At 40.8% G+C, this 16,899-nt stretch overlaps 1 protein-coding gene across 1 annotated transcript in view; it reads right to left on the bottom strand.

Annotated features, from left to right (window-relative positions):
• Positions 1-685: 685 nt before the first annotated feature.
• GRK7 (G protein-coupled receptor kinase 7) overlaps positions 686-16,899 on the bottom strand; it is a 37,505-nt gene continuing 21,291 nt past the window's right edge. Inside the window, exons 3-4 of the mRNA XM_004682145.1 lie at positions 10,298-10,572; positions 686-1,022 (exon numbers count right to left, since the gene is read on the bottom strand). Coding sequence (XP_004682202.1) covers positions 686-1,022; positions 10,298-10,572 — 612 coding nt within the window. The remainder of the gene's footprint in view (positions 1,023-10,297; positions 10,573-16,899) is intronic.

Genomic DNA, 16,899 nt, shown 5'->3' on the forward strand with positions numbered 1-16,899 from the left:
CTTAAAATCCTTCAGCATTACAATAGACTATTTCAAAATATGAAAAAGAAAATTTCTGTAAATTAAAAATTATTCTGTTATCTCAAATATTGCCAAAACATAACTCATTTCTTTGTAGAGGAAGAATATCAACAACATTTATTTCATTTATTAATCCTTTTCATAAGTTCAGAAGCACAGGACATACAGAAAGATGAAAGGAAAGGGAGAAAAGATATAAACAAAGAAAAATTAAAATGACTATTTACTGAGACTTGCAGATGCTCGTTTTCTGAATATACCACAAAGTTCCAATCTCTGTTCTTAGGACTTTGTGTAATTTTCAGGGACATGACGGTGAAAGTCTCATTCTTTTATTTATCAAAATAAACCTGAGCGTTGCTTTTCCAAGTTCTCAGCGAAAACTTGAGACTTTAGTCATCTTTATAAAAGGCAAGAGGGAGGAAGGATATGGAGGGAAGGAGAGAGGAAGAAAGGGAGGAAGGGAAGGGAAAAAGGAAGGAAGGAAGAAGGGAAGAAAGGAAGGGCGGAAGGAAAGAAGGGAATATTTACTAACAGGGAGCTCTCCTGTTCTTTGAACTGTTTTGTAATTGGTTGATCAGTCCTCATTCAACAGAGTTTCATGTTAGGAACAATTGAAAGTGTCAGCTGAGACCCCTGCTGCCTTTCTGTTAGTGAGAACAACTTACAATAACAAACACACACCAGACTTGGGTGAATTACCTCCCCTACAACCGGCAGGTCTGTTGGAGTTATTTAGTTCTTCAAACAGTCCCGTGTCTATCATTTCTTCCTGCCATGCTATGGGGACAGCTCCTGTTGAGAATCTTTCAAAAAACCTCTTATCTTTGTCATCAAATTCAACCCCCCGGACTTCAGAGAAGTCTTCAATTTCATCGATGTCTTTAGCGTAAACCACTGACGGATCTGGCACAAATGGAGGCTCAATTAAGCCAGCTTCCAGGCGAGGAAAGTTGATGGTGTTGAAGAAAGGGTGTTTCCTGGGATCATCAGTTTTTTCTCTGTGAAGAAAGGAGATTGTCAGTCTGACACACAGTAACCAACCAAAATAGGAAATATTCTAACTGTGAGTAACATGTAGCATTCTTTCCTACAATGTGTTTCATTTTCATTGCAAAAACAATGTGTTGACTTAAAGAATAATTTTGAAAAATAATAACTTAAAAAACATACCCACAATGACAGTGGTGTTTTCATTGTTTATAGACAAACTTCTCATGTAAATGTAATTTTTACTGAGTTAGGCAGTTCACATGACATTTTTAAGGTTTATTTATTTATATATACAGAACTGGGGTACAGGCCAGAGGTGTGGGGGCAGTGAGAGGATTCACCAGAGACAGAGTAAGGAGCAGAACAGGCAGATCTGCTGAAATACACTGCTGAAGAGAGCAGCAGGTGGGTCAGGAGAGGTCTGCTGTGCCATGTGGGTCACCTTCATGGCGGGGAATTGAACTTGTGCTTCAGTGGCTGCTCGAGGGCTTCACAGTGTTGTGCTTTAACTCCTTGTGCTACGAGGGAGGATCCAAAATTATTCCAATATTTACCTTTTAGTAAGGGGGAAACTGTATGTTTCTAATTGTATAACTTCTTGAACTAATTACCTGTAACAAATAGCTACAACATTTAATGACTTAAGACATTTATTTTTCTCACAGTTTCTGTGGGTCAAAAAACCAGACATAGCTTAACTGGATGCTTCTTCTGGTTTAAGGTCTTGCTTGAAACTGCAGTAGAGTTGTTGGTGAGGGTCTTACCTGAAGGTTAAATGGGATTGCAAGAGGGCTGGAAATCTGCTTCAGAGATCACTATGTGGTTATTGGCAAGGTATCATCTCTCACAATGTTCTTAGAATTATTACAAAATATTTCACTGATTGCCTTATAACATTATAGCTGGCTTTTTATAAGGCAAATGATGTGGGTATTGCAGGCAGTGTGGGGGGTGTGAGAGACAGATCTAGCTACAAAGTCACATTCTTTTTATTACCTAATATTAAAAGTGACATTTCATCACTTCTTCCACTTCCTATTGGTTATAAACAAGTCAATAAGCCTAGCGCACCCTTCAGGAAAGGGATTCCATGGAAACCTGGGGATCTTTAGGAATAATTTCTTTGGTCTTTGTAATTCTAAGTTTAAAAAAATAAAAAGGGTGCTGTTTTGTCATATCAGATTCAAGTGTCTCCCCACCCCTTTATTATTATTATTATTATTATTATTATTTATTCATATAGAGCTGGGGTACAGGCCAGAGGCTCAGGGGCGGTGAGAGGCTTCACCAGAGACAGAGTGGGGAGCAGAACAGGAAGATTGACGAAGTACACTGCTGAGGGGAGCAGCGGGCGGGTCAGGAGAGGTCTGGCTCGCCATGTGGTCTCCTCCGGGGCAGGAGGCAGGCAGGAATCGAACTCATGCCGAAGCGGCTTCAGATTCTCAGTGCTGTGCTTTAACCCGCTGCGCCACCAGGGAGGGCCCCCTTTATTATTATTATTATTATTATTTTTTTTAGATTTATTTATTTATTCATAGGGAACTGGGGTACAGGCCAGAGATGTGGAGGGTGAGAGGATTCACCAGAGACAGAGAGGGTAGCAGAACAGGCAGAGCAACGAAGTACACTGCTGAGGGGAGCAGTGGGCGGGTCAGGAGAGGTCTGCCTCGCCATGTGGATCTCCTCCAAGGCAGGCGGGATTCGAACTCATGAGGTACTGGCTTTAGCTTCTTAGTGCTGTGCTTTAACCCGCTGAGCCACCAGGGAGGGCCCCCCTTTATTATTTTTAATGTGACTAGCTACAGTGGTCTGACTAAGAAATGTCTTCTTTTGGGAAGAAGTCAACTTCTGCCGAAATCAATCTTAATAGAAATGAACCACATTTCCGATATTTCTTTTTTTTTTATTCTTGTTATCAAAAAGGTTCTAGGAGAAGGCTGGAAAATATTTTCTCATACGCTCCTTTCAGAGACTTCCCCCATGTCAGGTGATGACACTGGCTGACTCTGCCCAGAAGGTGATTAGAGATAATAATGACAGCATAACAACAATAATGAGAATAACTTACATTTACTCAGAATCTACCCTCAGTCTAAAACTGTAAACCCTTTTCTTATGTGACCATATTCAACGGTCACAGCAACCCTGTTTTAATGGCATTTTGAACTGCATGCTTGTAAGTTGCTATACATCTGAGAAAGCCAGAAGATACAGGTAGATTTTCAAAGGAAAAAATTATAATCAAATGTTGTTATATTAAATAAAAATGTTGTTATATTATAATCAAATGTTGTTATATTAAATCAGTTGGAGGGAAGTATGATTCAGCCACTTCTTAGATTGTTCTGATTCAGCACTACCCTTTCCAGAATTTCTGGGATTTTCCTGTTATGCCCCTACTGAAAAGATAGGTATAAAGAGGGACATCATGTAATACTACACATGTCTCTTCTCTTCCAAAAGCCAACAGGGGACAAAAAGACACACAGGTCACCATCTCCTAGAACCTACTGACCAATGTCTGTATGTCTTACATCCTGTGGAGTGCTGCCTTGGGGAGGGCTCCTGAGATAAACTGAAGCTTTGAGGGTGCATTAAAAAAATAATATAGTAGTTTATTTTTGCATCATGTTATTTCTTTTCCCATCTCAGTTGTTATCCCCGCAGGCTTCCCATCACCAAATCACCATAGTCCAGTGCACTTCCCTCCCCCCACTGTTTTTGATCTCATTTCCCACTCCACCCCCATAAAATGTCTCTGGTATACAGCTGTTCATCATCATTATTATTATTATTTTCTCCCCTGGTGCTTTATACTCCTGCTATGAGTGAAACCATCCGGTATTTTTCCCTTTCTTTCTGGCTTATTTCACTAAGTATGATCTGAGAGTGCACTTTTTTTTTTATTACAAAAGTTTATTTTTACATCATTTTGTACATTTTTTTTTCCATCTCAATTGTAATCCCTGCGGGTTTCCCATCACCAAGTCACCCGTGCGCCATCACCATAATCCCGTGCATTTCCCTCCCCCCCCCATTTTTGATCCCATTCCCCACTCCACATCCGCAAAATGTCTCTGGTATATGGTTGTTCATTATTTTTGTTATTTTCTCGCCTGGTCCATTATACTCCTGCTATGAGTGAAACCATCCAGTATTTTTCTTTCTCTTTCTGGCTTATCTCACTAAGCATGATCTTTTCCAACTCCATCCAAGTTGCTGCAAAAGACAGGTGTTTCTCTTTTTTGGTTGCTGAGTAATATTCCATTGTATATATGTACCACATCTTTTTTATCCTGAGAGTGCATTTTTAAAACAAGTTATGTTTATTGAGACATAATAAGTTACATAGTAACATTCACCATATCCTGGAGATTTTCTTGGTGGTAGTGGGGAGGGACAGGAGGAAGAATCAGAGAGATTGATAAATGTGGTAGAACAAAGACTAAGTTACCATTCCATCCAAGTAGATAGATCAAGAATGAACCTCAGACCTGTATCTCCAAGAGAACAAAGGGGTTGGACTGGGCCCAGCTGCCAGCACTACCTTGACTGCCAGAGGACACGAACACCCTGTCCCAGAGGCCAGGAAGATACTGAAGTGACTGCACAGCTTTAATAAACAGAGCACACCTGGGAACTCAGTCAGGCCAGGAAACTTGCCAGACCAGTCTTCACATCAGGCTGAACTGTTTCCAGGTTAAGCTCTCAAGCATGCAGACCTGGGTGGCCTTGCCTTGTCCATCAGGATGGCTAACAGCAGCCTTTTTGCAATTAGTTATTAATGACAAGGGGACTATGGCCCACTCTAAAACTTTCTTTATGTTCCTTAACATCCCCAACTAGATGCACCTTATGCCTTTTCCCAATAAATGTTGGGGTTGCTGAGGTAACCCCGAAAGTCTAGGCTTTCCAACCACGATTCCTTCTATTCCTATTTCTGGGCCATCACAGAGTTGATCACTTTGATCTTTTACATTAGAGACTATATTTCCATAAATAAAAATAGCATGAAGCTTATTTTTCTCTTGAATCATTCCCCGGCAGGGTCATTTGCCTATTACGACCCAGTTCATCTGGGAGAAATTGAAGAGGAGGTTGCTATACAAAACATCTTTAGCCAAACTGGCATCAGCAGGAAGACTCTTGCTTATAGGAGTGGGATGTTTGTCAGTGCATGAACAGAGGCTCTTGTGTTAAAACTTACATAGGAGTACAAAGATTTTTTATAATGGTGAAGAAAAGCTACTACCTGCCCATACACGAGATGACATGCGGAGTTTGGTCTGCCCAGAACAGTGGGTTTTGGCCTGAAATTGAGTGCTGGCGAAGCACTTCAGTCAGAGACTTGTGATTATTTGTTCTCATTCTACTGCACTGACTAATCAGAATGTAATATGTAACATCCCCAAGAAGTTTTATTTTATTGTATCGGGAACACCATAATTGACTACCTGGAACTCTTGTGAGAGGCTCAGGAAAACTTTTGGCTTCTCTGTAAAATTAACTCACAGCCCCAGGAAGACAAAGAGGAAGTCCTCTGTAGAGATGTGTAAAAGAAGAAACAGTTTTCATTCATTTCAAAAGCTTATGAAAGTAGCGGGGGGCAGGGACCTGGCCTCCCAGCTGTGGGATGCACGTGGCCAGCATGTAGTCTGGAGGACACTTGCTATATTAATCAAATGTTATCCTATGTGAATGAACTTTTTAAAAACACAAAGAGTTGGAATGAAATTGTTGGAAGGTTTTCTCTTTCACAGCTGGTTTTTATATGCCTTTTCTCTAATGTTGTAAACAGTTTTATTCAAAACTGTCAAAATAACAGATGCCTTATGAAAAAAGGTTTTGCTTGAAGGAGTAGCTTCAAGCAAAGATCCAGGGATTGAAGATGGCATTTTCCTGAAGAAGTTGGTCAACATTTAATTTTATAGACCCAAAGTGTGCTTATAAATGCTTGATAGATTTACCAACAAGCACACCATGCCAGGGACGATCCCTTCTGGGAGAATGCCCAGAGAGACAGTTCACTCCCCCAGGCCCCTGTTCCCATTGGCATGCCCTCTTACATTCCCCTGCCCTCGAGAGCCTGGATGGCAGAGATGGTCTGTGGTCACTGTACCCAATTGTCTGCTTTCTGGGTTACACCACTGGCCAGCCCTTCACCAGAGGGCAGGGCTTGAGTGGGTATGAAGTCATGTGTGAAGTGGTCACTCCTGACCCAGGCAGCACAAAATTTAGGTTCTCTGAGTTTCTCTTCTCTTACCACAGCAGCTGGAAGGCACTGGCACCAATGAAACTGTAAGATGGAAGTGGGCTGTGTGCCCAAATCTGGGCTCAGAGGGAGATACCCTGGAGAGTTGGTGAACCCAATCTGGACTCAGTGTGAATGAACAATAATTCCTTCGCTTGGAGTCTTGGACACTTTGGGGTTGGTTTGTGTAGGGGAGCAAAATCCAGCACCCCCAAAGAATGTCTTCTATGGAAGAAGGTTTGCTTCACAGGAGGGACTTTTGAAGGAGATATTTACATCTGTGAAGGAAAAGTCTGTCTGTAAAGGCTTGTCCCTCACTGTTTTGGGAAGACTTGATCTCCTTAACTCATTTCACTGGAGAAAGCAGAATATAAATCTGCTTAGTAGTTTTACTTTTGCTTACTCTGTTTTCTCTGGTAAACTCCCATAACTTACTCTCCTCCTCCCCTCAAGGCTGTTGTCTTAGCTGAGATTATTTAAGAGGGTATCTTGAAGCCATACAGGTGGGGGTTACTCCATCTTACTGGCTTTCTTCTACGTACAGAGGAGGTCCACATGTTATTACAAAACTTATTTTTGTCATTTTTCTCTTATCAGTATTTCTGATGTGCGTGTGATGATTTGCCAGCTTTGAAGATCCCAGAGTTGTATGGGATAATTTTCTTTATACCCTGACAATTGTTACCATTTATTCTGATCATATTAATACCATGTTGGAATCTACACAGAAAAACCAGTTTCACATTTTAGTTCACATAAATGCAGAGTACCATATGCTTTCAAATACTCACATAGTGTGATTATCTGTTAAACTTTGAAAATTATTACCAATGCATTTTTTTGGTCCCTTTAAAAAGTCAGGGAAAAAATGAAAACCTCCATGCTCAAATATTTTGAGCTAAAACAGCCTGTTTTAGAACCTCCTCTGACACTGCCTGGAATATCTAGTGACTTAGTTGCCTTACTTCTGGTGTGATATTAAAAAATCAGTCATGGCCCTCCATGGTGGCAGTGGGTTAAAGCACAGCATTGCAAGCTAGCTGCAGCTGTTTCAGTGCGAGTTTGATCCCTGGCCCACATGGCACGGCAGACCTCTCCTGACCCACCTGCTGCTCCCCTCAGCAGTATACTTCGTTGATCTGCCTGTTGTGTTCTCCACTGTGTCTCCCTCTGAAGCCTCTCACTGCCCTTGCACCTCTGGCCTATACCACAGTTCTGTATGCATAAATAAATAAATATTAAACAAAATCAGTCATACTACTCTATTATTGTAACTTCTTTATGTGTATATGCTTTTAAAAATTTTTTATTTATGCATACAGAACTGGGGTGCAGGCCAGAGGTGTGGAGGGTGAGAGGATTCACTAGAGACAAGAGTGAGAAGCAGAACAGGCAGATCTACTGAAATACATTTCTGAGGGGAGCAGCGGGCAGGTCAGGAGAGTTTTGTCAGCCATGTGGATCACATCCCTAGCAGGGGATTGAACTTGTGCTGCAGTGGCTGCGATAGATTCATAGTGCTGTGCTTTAACCCCTTGTGCCACCAGGAAGGGCCATGTTTTTAAATTTTGAAGACTTGATCCATAATTTAAGACATTCAAGCTCCCAGTTTAGTCAAAGTATTTATTTCCCTACAACATTAATAACTGCTATCACCTATTGAATGATTTCTAACATATATTACATGAAACTTTACAAACTGTATCAAAACCGCATAATAGTCCATTGTAGTAGTTAGTGTTTTCCAGAGAAACAGAACTTACCAAATATTGAAGGGGTTCAGAAAGCACCACATGGACCTTGTGAGTTTAAAATTATTTTATGCTAATGATGACATTTGAGAGTCAAAGATGTACGTTTTTGACCTTTCTTTATTTGCCTAAAGTCAGGGCTTCCCAAAAGAATGCTAAAAGATGAATTATTGCCCAGGAAGTTTCAGTTTTAGAGACAGGGAGGATGGACTCTAATCACCAGTGATAGAAATCAGCACATCTAACTAGAGTTGTCACAAAGCTATCATATCTCCCATCTGTTCTCCCAAGGATCCATCTTCTCTCCTAAAAGTCATTTCTTTCCCTCAAGGCATCCTTCCTCCACATCATTCCTAAGATGTCATTTGTTTTCACGTAAGTGCCCTTCTCTTCTCCTCTCCTTTACTATGCTGTATAGAAGCTCCTAGTCACATTTTTCTGTGTACTACGCATTTTTTTGGTTAATCTCTTTTTTTACTTTAACCTTAGGCCTTCATTCCCAAACCTAAGTAGAGGAAAGGTTTTTCCTCTCTGACAACATTTGTGTGTGTGTCATCACATACCATGCACACCACATATATGTATATGTGGCATACATACATGGATAGCCACAGACACACAAACACAGGGAGAGGTTTACATATTTTAAGAAATTGACTCATGTGATTGTTGAAGCATGGCAAGTCCAATTTCTACAAGGTAGGCTGTCAGGCTGGAGACAGAAGAGTTGCAGTTCAAGTTCAGAGGTGGTCTACTGGCAGGAGTCCCGCTTCTCCCTGAGGAGTCAGTCATTTTCTATTGGCACTTTCAACTGATTGGATGATTTACCCGCATTACGGAGACTAATCCACTTTAATCAGAGACTACCGGTTCCTCATCTCTGAAAAACCGAAGGGCCTGTCTGGTGGCGCAAGGGGTTAAGTTTCAGCACTATGAAGCTATCCTCAGCCACAGCTGCAGGAGGTGGTCCTTTGCCAGTGAGCTGACCCACAGGGTGCAGCAGACTTCTGTCTCTCCTGTGGCTCCCCTCTGCAGTGTACTTCAGTAGATTTGCCTGTTCTGCTCCCCACTCTATCCACTCCCCACCCATACCGCTGGCCTGCACTCCAGTTCTTGTATTCATGAATAAGTCTTTTTTTAAAAAATACACCTGCACAGAAACATCTAGCATAAGATTTGCTCAAACAAGTGGGCATTGTGACCTAGTCGAGTTAACACATAAACCATCCAACAAAAAAGCCCATTTTACATATAAGGATACTGAGACTCAGCAATTCAATTGCATGAAGTAAAATGACTCATGTACAGCAGAGCTGGAATGTGAGTTTATGTTTGTGGTTCTAAAACCTTTGGTTTTCTCCCTAAGTAACACTGTCCCATGGTCAAGGGTCTTTTCACAAATTAGCTTTTTTTTTTTTTTTCACTTCTAAAATACCTTGATCTGACTGTTCATTGCAAGCAGTAAAACATGACTGTTAATCAAAACTGACTTTAACTATATTTATAGTTGGCAAAATCATCTGTACTCACTAGATATCTGTTGACTGGTGATATTTTATGGAAATGCTTAAGAACAGAAGAATTTCTTGTGACTCTCAGTATTGATAGGTTTTTGTTTTTTTTAAGATTTATTTATTTGTGCACACAGAACTGGGGTACAGGCCAGAGGCTCAAGGCCGTGAAAGCCTTCACCAGAGACAGAGTGGGGAGCAGAACAGGCAGATGGACGAAGTACACTGCTGAGGGGAGCAGCAGGCGGGTCAGGAGAGGTCTGGCTCCATGTGGTCACCTCCGACCTCTGGAACAGGCTTTAGCTTCTTAGTGCTGTGCTTTAACCCGCTGTGCCACCAGGGAGGGCCAGTATTGATAGTTTCTTTAAAAAATTTATTCCCATGGTTCAACATTCAAAAGATAATCAACTTAATCCTTATTTGCATCCCTACACCATCCTCTAATTTCCTTTTATAGTGGCAACAACCATATACAGTCCTTATTTATTTTCCTAGAAATATTCTATACAAGTGTTTGACTCATGTATTCTTTTTCTTCTTTTAGTGTATGTTATTTTGTATTTTTTCACTTTGAAATATATCTTATGAATTGTATCAAGTATTCATAAGGTTAGAAGGTATGAGAAATACTGACCTACATAATAAGCAGATCATAAAAGAAAAATAATGCTACTACTTAATCCCAAGGCTTTGCCATTAATTCAAGGTATTCTCCAAATCCCCTGGGTAATGCTGACATCAGCCATCATCTGCGTCACACGGTGCTTTACCTGCTTCCCAAGCGTTGCTCTGGTTCCTTAGCCAAGAACAGTCGACAGATATCTTTTGCTTCTTCTGTGAAGTTATCATGCTGGAATCTGACTTCTTCTTTCAGGGTTCTTTGCTTTAAATCCTCTTTACTGACTTTCTCCTTGTAATCTTTGAATGGTGTTCGTCCAGCAACCATTTCATAAATACTGCACCCCATTGCAAACCAGTCCACAGGGTAGGAATAACTCGCCTTTTCCATGAGGATTTCAGGTGCCATATAACCATGGGTTCCAGCCTGTAATACCCCAAACAAAAAGCAAAACAAAACAAAAACACTAGTGAGTGGAACAGATGAGGGCGGACTGTTCAATAACCCTTCTTTTCTTACCTTATTACGGGAGCTCTAATTAGGTGGGAGAGGCAATGCTTTTAACCTTTATGTTTGACTTACTCTATTCCTTGCTTTTCCGGAGCTTCTGGGGCAGTATGTGTGCACCATGTGACCCATTCTGCCAGTGGATTTGGCTGGCATATAACTGCAAACAGATGGCTAAGGGCCAGTGCCTCGCCTCTCTTAAATCTGTTCACCTTACCTAATGTGAAAAGTTCAAGTGGCTATCTCTAAGATCCCCTAAATGCTGGCTGTTTTTATGTACAGATTATTGGATAGCTAGCTTATTTTTTTTTAGCCCAGAAGTTTTTAATTTTATTTAATTTCCACACCTATCAAGCCAAGACTTCAAGGGTGTGGGTTCCAGCAGCTCAGGCTCCTTGGGTTCTCATGCAGTTTGCTGCTCTGGGTGGAACAAGCTGGTACTTCAGCTGAATCCAAGTACCTTTCTAATGGCTTCCTTTTTTTCTGCTCCTTTTCTTTCACACATTTCAGGGAGATATCTTGGCTCTTAGGGTGCTTATTATAGTCAATATGTAACATTTATTCTCTGGGCAAGAATCTTAGCCTTTACTTGTTTGTTTACAACAATGTTGACTATATGCAGGAAAACATCATAGTGTTGCCATGGCAGAATTTGTGGGACATTCCTTTTTGAACATCCCCTTGATGGCTACAATATCACCTTTCTTGTAGATTGGCATGCATGTGGCCAAAGGAACAACTCTAAGTTCTAAAAGCCCAGAGAACTGGGCCTCCCTGGTGGCACAGAGGTTAAAGACACAGCACTTATCAAGCTATCAGCAGTGACTGCAACTTGAGTTCCATCCCCAGACAGGGAGCTGACCCACATGACACAGCAGACCTCTCCTGTCTCATCCCCTGTCCCCGTCAGCAGTGTATTTCAGTCAATCTGCCTGTTTGGCTTCCCACTCTGTCTCTGGTGAATCCTCTCACTGTCCTGCACCTCTGGCCTGTACCCCTGTTCTTGAATGCATAAATAAATAAATAAATCTTTTTTTTTTTTTTTTAAAGACCCAGAGGACTTACAGTGGGTGCTTCTCCTCTTTCTCTTTGTGCTGGTTGTAAAAATAAATCCAGTCCAATCAAAAGGAAAAGGTGCATAGGATTTTTTTAAGCTTGACTCTAGTGATCATTGGGTTTTAAAAAGAAATTAATAGCTAGCTAGCTAGATATAGATATACTTATATGTACATATTTAATTGTGATAAAATACAGCATAAAATTTACCATCTTAATAATTTTTAAAATATTTTTTATGCCTACAGAACTGGGGTACAGGTCAGAGGTGCAGGGGTGGTGAGAGGCTTTACCAGAGTCAGAGTGGGGAGCAGAACAGGCCGACTGATGAAGTAGATGGCTGAGGGGAGCAGCAGGTAGGTCAGGAGAGGTCTGCAGAGCCGTGTAGATCACCTGTGGGGTCGGGATCGAACTCCTGCTGAAGTGGCTTTAGCTTCTTCGTGCTGTGCCTCCGGGGAGGGCCCCCATCTTAATAATTTTTAAGTGTAAAGTTCAAGCATATTAAGTACATCTATATTGTGCAACCAATCTCCAGAATGCTTCACTTTGCAAAACTTAAACTATTTTAGAACAACTACTCATTGTTCAGCCTTCCCAGCCCCTGGCAACTATCATTTCATTTTATTTTATTTTTTTAAGATTTATTCACTGTGCACACAAGAGCTGGGTACAGACCAGATATGCAGGTGGGAGTGAAAGGATTCACCAGAGACAGAGTGGGGAGCAGAACAAGAGGATCTACTGAAATACATTGCTGAGGGAAGCAGCAGGCGAGACAGGAGAGGTCTGCTGCACCATGTAGGGAATCGAACTCATGCTGCAGTGGCTGTGGATAGCCTCATAGTGTTGTGCTTTAACTTGTTGTGCCACCAGGGAGGGCCCCCACCATTCTATTTTCTGTCTCTCTGACTTTAACTACTCCAGATACTTCATGCTATATTTTTTTTGTGATCATTTATATAAATTCAATGCATTCATTCATTTCGTCTTTTTGTTTATATAAATTTAATACATTCATTCATTCAACAAATATTTAATGAAAATCTAAAGCACACATTATCATTTTAAAGAATATATTTACATTATAATGTTTCCACAAAAATTAAGTGGAATTAATTTGATTAATCTATAATATGTAGTCTCTGTAGTTGTTGAAAAACTGAAAACTATGTAATATCCTAAAGTGACAATAGACTTCTGTTTGCACATTAAAATGAAAATATATAACCTATTGGTAAAGATGTCAGAAACAGATGTGCTCTGTAGTTGACTGAGACTTTTAGAGAAAAAGACATAGAGCAATAGAAAATATGACTTGTCCACTGTTCCTGTCCTTCAACCATTTATTTTATTTTGGAGTATACACCTCAAATACATTGCTCAGAGAAAAGGAAAAGGAACCTATATCAAGATGTCCGCAGTCTATTCATAATGATAATAAGCTGTAACACCCAAATGCCATCAATAAAGACAACGGACCATCGTCTGTTGTTAACACTAGAAAATTTATAGGTAAAGGACTTTACACACTGATTACAAAATGCATTTCAGTATCAAAACAGGTAGGAAAGTATTTAGCTGTTCATTAACTGGTTATTTTATGTCTAATTGCTTGTTATATTTTTATATGGGTACAGTACATGTCGAGTCTTAAGAAAATTAAATTTTGTGGATAATTTTTGCATGGATAACAACAATGAAAAACAAGCACTACTGAGTAGTAACTGGCCAGTGCAAGAAAATTCTGGAAGTGAATGGGATCTGAATGGCTGAGCATGAGTCAGCAAGGCACCACTGTTTTCATAGAAGTTGATCTATAATTTGGGTGACCAAATGTTCAGGTTTGCCTGGGACAGTCCTGGTTTAAATCTGTTGTCCTGGCAACTTGTCCAGTTTTTCAGTTGCCAGACAGAAGTGACTTGAGGCCCAGGATACAGTCTTACTTGTCTTCGTGTCCAACCCAGGTACTGACTGAAGAGCCTTCCTTGGTGCATGGCCAACAAGCATTTGTTAAAATAAACAGCAGTAAAGATGGTAACTAGATATTTTCTGTCCACTATTCAATAAACATTGAGCCATTTCCTGTAGTGAGTTCTAGGGATACCAAACACATAACTCCTGGGCCCCTGCCCTTGATGATAAACAGCTGGTTGAACATGGGTCAAAGGGTTAATTCAATAAAGTAGGGTAGGTGCCATCAAAATTAGAGTGTGAAACAGGCACAGGGGAGCTGGAGGATGTGTGTGTGTGTGTGTGTGTATGTGTGTGTGTGTGTGTGTGTGTGTGTGTGTTGGGCAGACTTCCCTGAAGAGTGACATCTGGGCTGAATCGAGGGAAGAGTGTCACCCAGAGAGGGTTAATAAACATGTGCAGATGGAGTTAGGGAATTTGAGGACATTTGACTTCTGGAATCTAAGATGTGTTGGGATGCAATGGTGGGAGGGGAAGTTGGCAAGGGAGATGTGAATGCGATCAAGAAATACTGTATGTCAAGGTTGCAAAACCCATCCCCAGGTTCTTTTTTCCCTTGCCTCCCTCTGATATAGAGACCAGAAGGCTAAGTGTCCCATTTCCCAGCCTCCTTTGCACATAGATTGGCCATAGACATGAGCTTTGAGGCACGCAAGGTGAAGGTGCTGAGGGCTGAGACAAAGGAGAATGAGTTTACTTTAAAATATATAAAAGATATTGTCACCAGCTCTGAGGGTCAGCTGTCTGGGGTTGACTGTAAGCTAATTAATACAACGACTACGTTTGGTAAAGCTGAGCAAGAACATTATTGCTTGGCAAGCCATGGAGAAGTGGGAATTCATGTTCCAAAGCATCTTCTTTCTGGGCATGGAGAAAGGGTGTATTTTAAAGGAAACAGGAGAGAGACTTGTCAGGAACAAAGTTAGGGGTAAGGTCCCTGCAGGATCCATCACCCATCATGTCTCTTTGCCTCTTGGTTCCTCCCAGCTAGTTGGGTAGCTTCAGGCTGACCCTGGCTGGTTAAGAACTTTGCCCTTTTGAATAGCAGCAGTTCCTACAAAAGATTCCACCTAGAACAGAACAATAGCTGGATGAACATGTGCTTAGTAAAATGTTAAATGTTTCATTTTTTTGGCATGGGATAAAAGTTCTGCATGGAGGCAGCAATAAAAGCACAGAGCCTTTCATCAAGGCAACAAAATGATGATTGAATGGACGGATAGGGGATGGGAAGGTGGACAGAGACATGAGAAGCCAATCTAATCCAATCTATGCAATGGAATATTATTCAACCCTAAAAAGGAATGTCACAAGGGTGAATGCTGAAGCATTATGCTAGAGGAAAGAAGTCAGTCACAAAAGACCACATATTGCATAATCCTATTTCTATGTCATATCCAAAACTGGCAATTTCAATGAAATTACTGATCTCTAAGGACTGGAAGAGAGGGATATGGGAGTGATTACTGAAGAGTACAGGGTACTCTGTTTTGGATAAAGAAAATAGTAGAATTGTTATCATGCTGGCATATTTCTGTGAAGATACTAAAAACCATTAAACTGTACACTTTCAATGGGTACAATTTTTATGGTAATTAGAGTAGATATCAACAAAGCTTTTTAAAATCTTAAAGATAAACTCAAGGTAAAGAGCAGTCAGGTGCTTGCTGTGAAATTTTTTTCCATTTTACTGTATGCTTGAAGGTTTCCATAATACAAGGTAGAGGGGGAAAAAGGAGGGAGTCATAGGGTGTGCACAGGGCGTACAGGCAGGATGCTGGTGCAGCCAGGCACAAGGGAGTCTTCTGGAAGGATCACAGAGGGACAGCCACAGACAGAGTAGAGAAGGGGGAGCTTACCTGTCTAGCTCCCTCCTAGCTGCCATTTCTATTAATCAACAATAACTGAAAAGCTAACTTGTCTGTACACTTCTAGGTGTGTATCAAGACGCTCAGTGGCTGTTCTGGAACCTGCCCATGTCCCTTAATACAATATTGCATCCACTCTGAAATTGGAGGAACAACTCAGTTTTGATGTGGTACCCCCAGGATCTGTGAAAGAAAGGAAGGCAATGGGAGAACTGTACAAAGGTGTAAGGCTTTATGACATTTCTCAGTGATGTATGGGACTCTTTTTATTCATGGGCCTGGCTATTGGCTGCTTCACCATGCTGGAAATAATGGCTGTTGGGGTTGGAAAATTTTCCCATATAATAATATGAGATCATTTTCTGTCTCTGTTTTTGAGATTCAAGACTCATATATATATATATATTTCACTCTTATTTTCCATCCCTCCCCCTCTTTTTTTGTCTTTCTTTTTTGTCTTCCAAGTTTTTATTTTTTAAAGATTTATTTATTTATTCACATAGAACTGGGGTACAGGTCAGAGATGCGGAGGGTGAGAGGATTCACCAGAGACAGGGTGGGGAGCAGAACAGGCGATCGACGAAGTACACTGCTGAGGGGAGCAGCGGGCGGGTCAGGAGAGGTCTGCCGTGCCATGTGGATCTCCTCCAGGGCAGGCGGGGATCGAACTCATGCAGAAATGGCTTAAGCTTCTTAGTGCAGTGTTTTAACCCTCTGAGCCACCAGGGAGGGCCTGTTATTATTTTTTTTTTTTAAGAAGCATTTTATTGTGGAAAACTTCAAGCATAAATAAAAGAAGAGAGACTAGAATAATAACCTGAGGATCCTCAATATTCAGTTCTAACGTTTATCAACACAGGGAGAATCTTGTTATCTTGTTATATCTGTACCCCCACCTACTTTCCCTGGCCCAGATTACCCTGTAAATCATATCATTGTAAGTATTTCAAAGCTCTAAAAGATAAGGTCACTTAAAAACAACAACAACAACAAAACCAAGCACCACAATTCCTATTATCTCAATAGAAAGGATAACAATAACTATTTAATATTATCAACTATTTGGGCATATTTACGTGTTCTCAATTGTCTTATATACTTGTCCTCTAAACAGTTTCTTTAAATCTGGATGTAAATAAGGTTCATACAATATGCTCTATGACTAAATGATATGTCTCCTAAATCTCTTGAATATGTCTCTTCCCTGCAGTATTCTCTTCTTCAGATTTTGTTGCAAAACACTGGCTTAACTGTCAAGCTTCCCACAGTCAGATTTTGCGGAGACCAGCCCTGTGGTGTCATTTAACGTATTCTTCTGTTCTTTGTATATTCCGTAAATTGATAGCTGAAC

The sequence above is a fragment of the Condylura cristata genome, unplaced genomic scaffold, assembly GCF_000260355.1.
Source record: "Condylura cristata isolate star-nosed mole 26May11 unplaced genomic scaffold, ConCri1.0 scaffold00014, whole genome shotgun sequence".
NCBI classification, from domain to species: domain Eukaryota; kingdom Metazoa; phylum Chordata; class Mammalia; order Eulipotyphla; family Talpidae; genus Condylura; species Condylura cristata.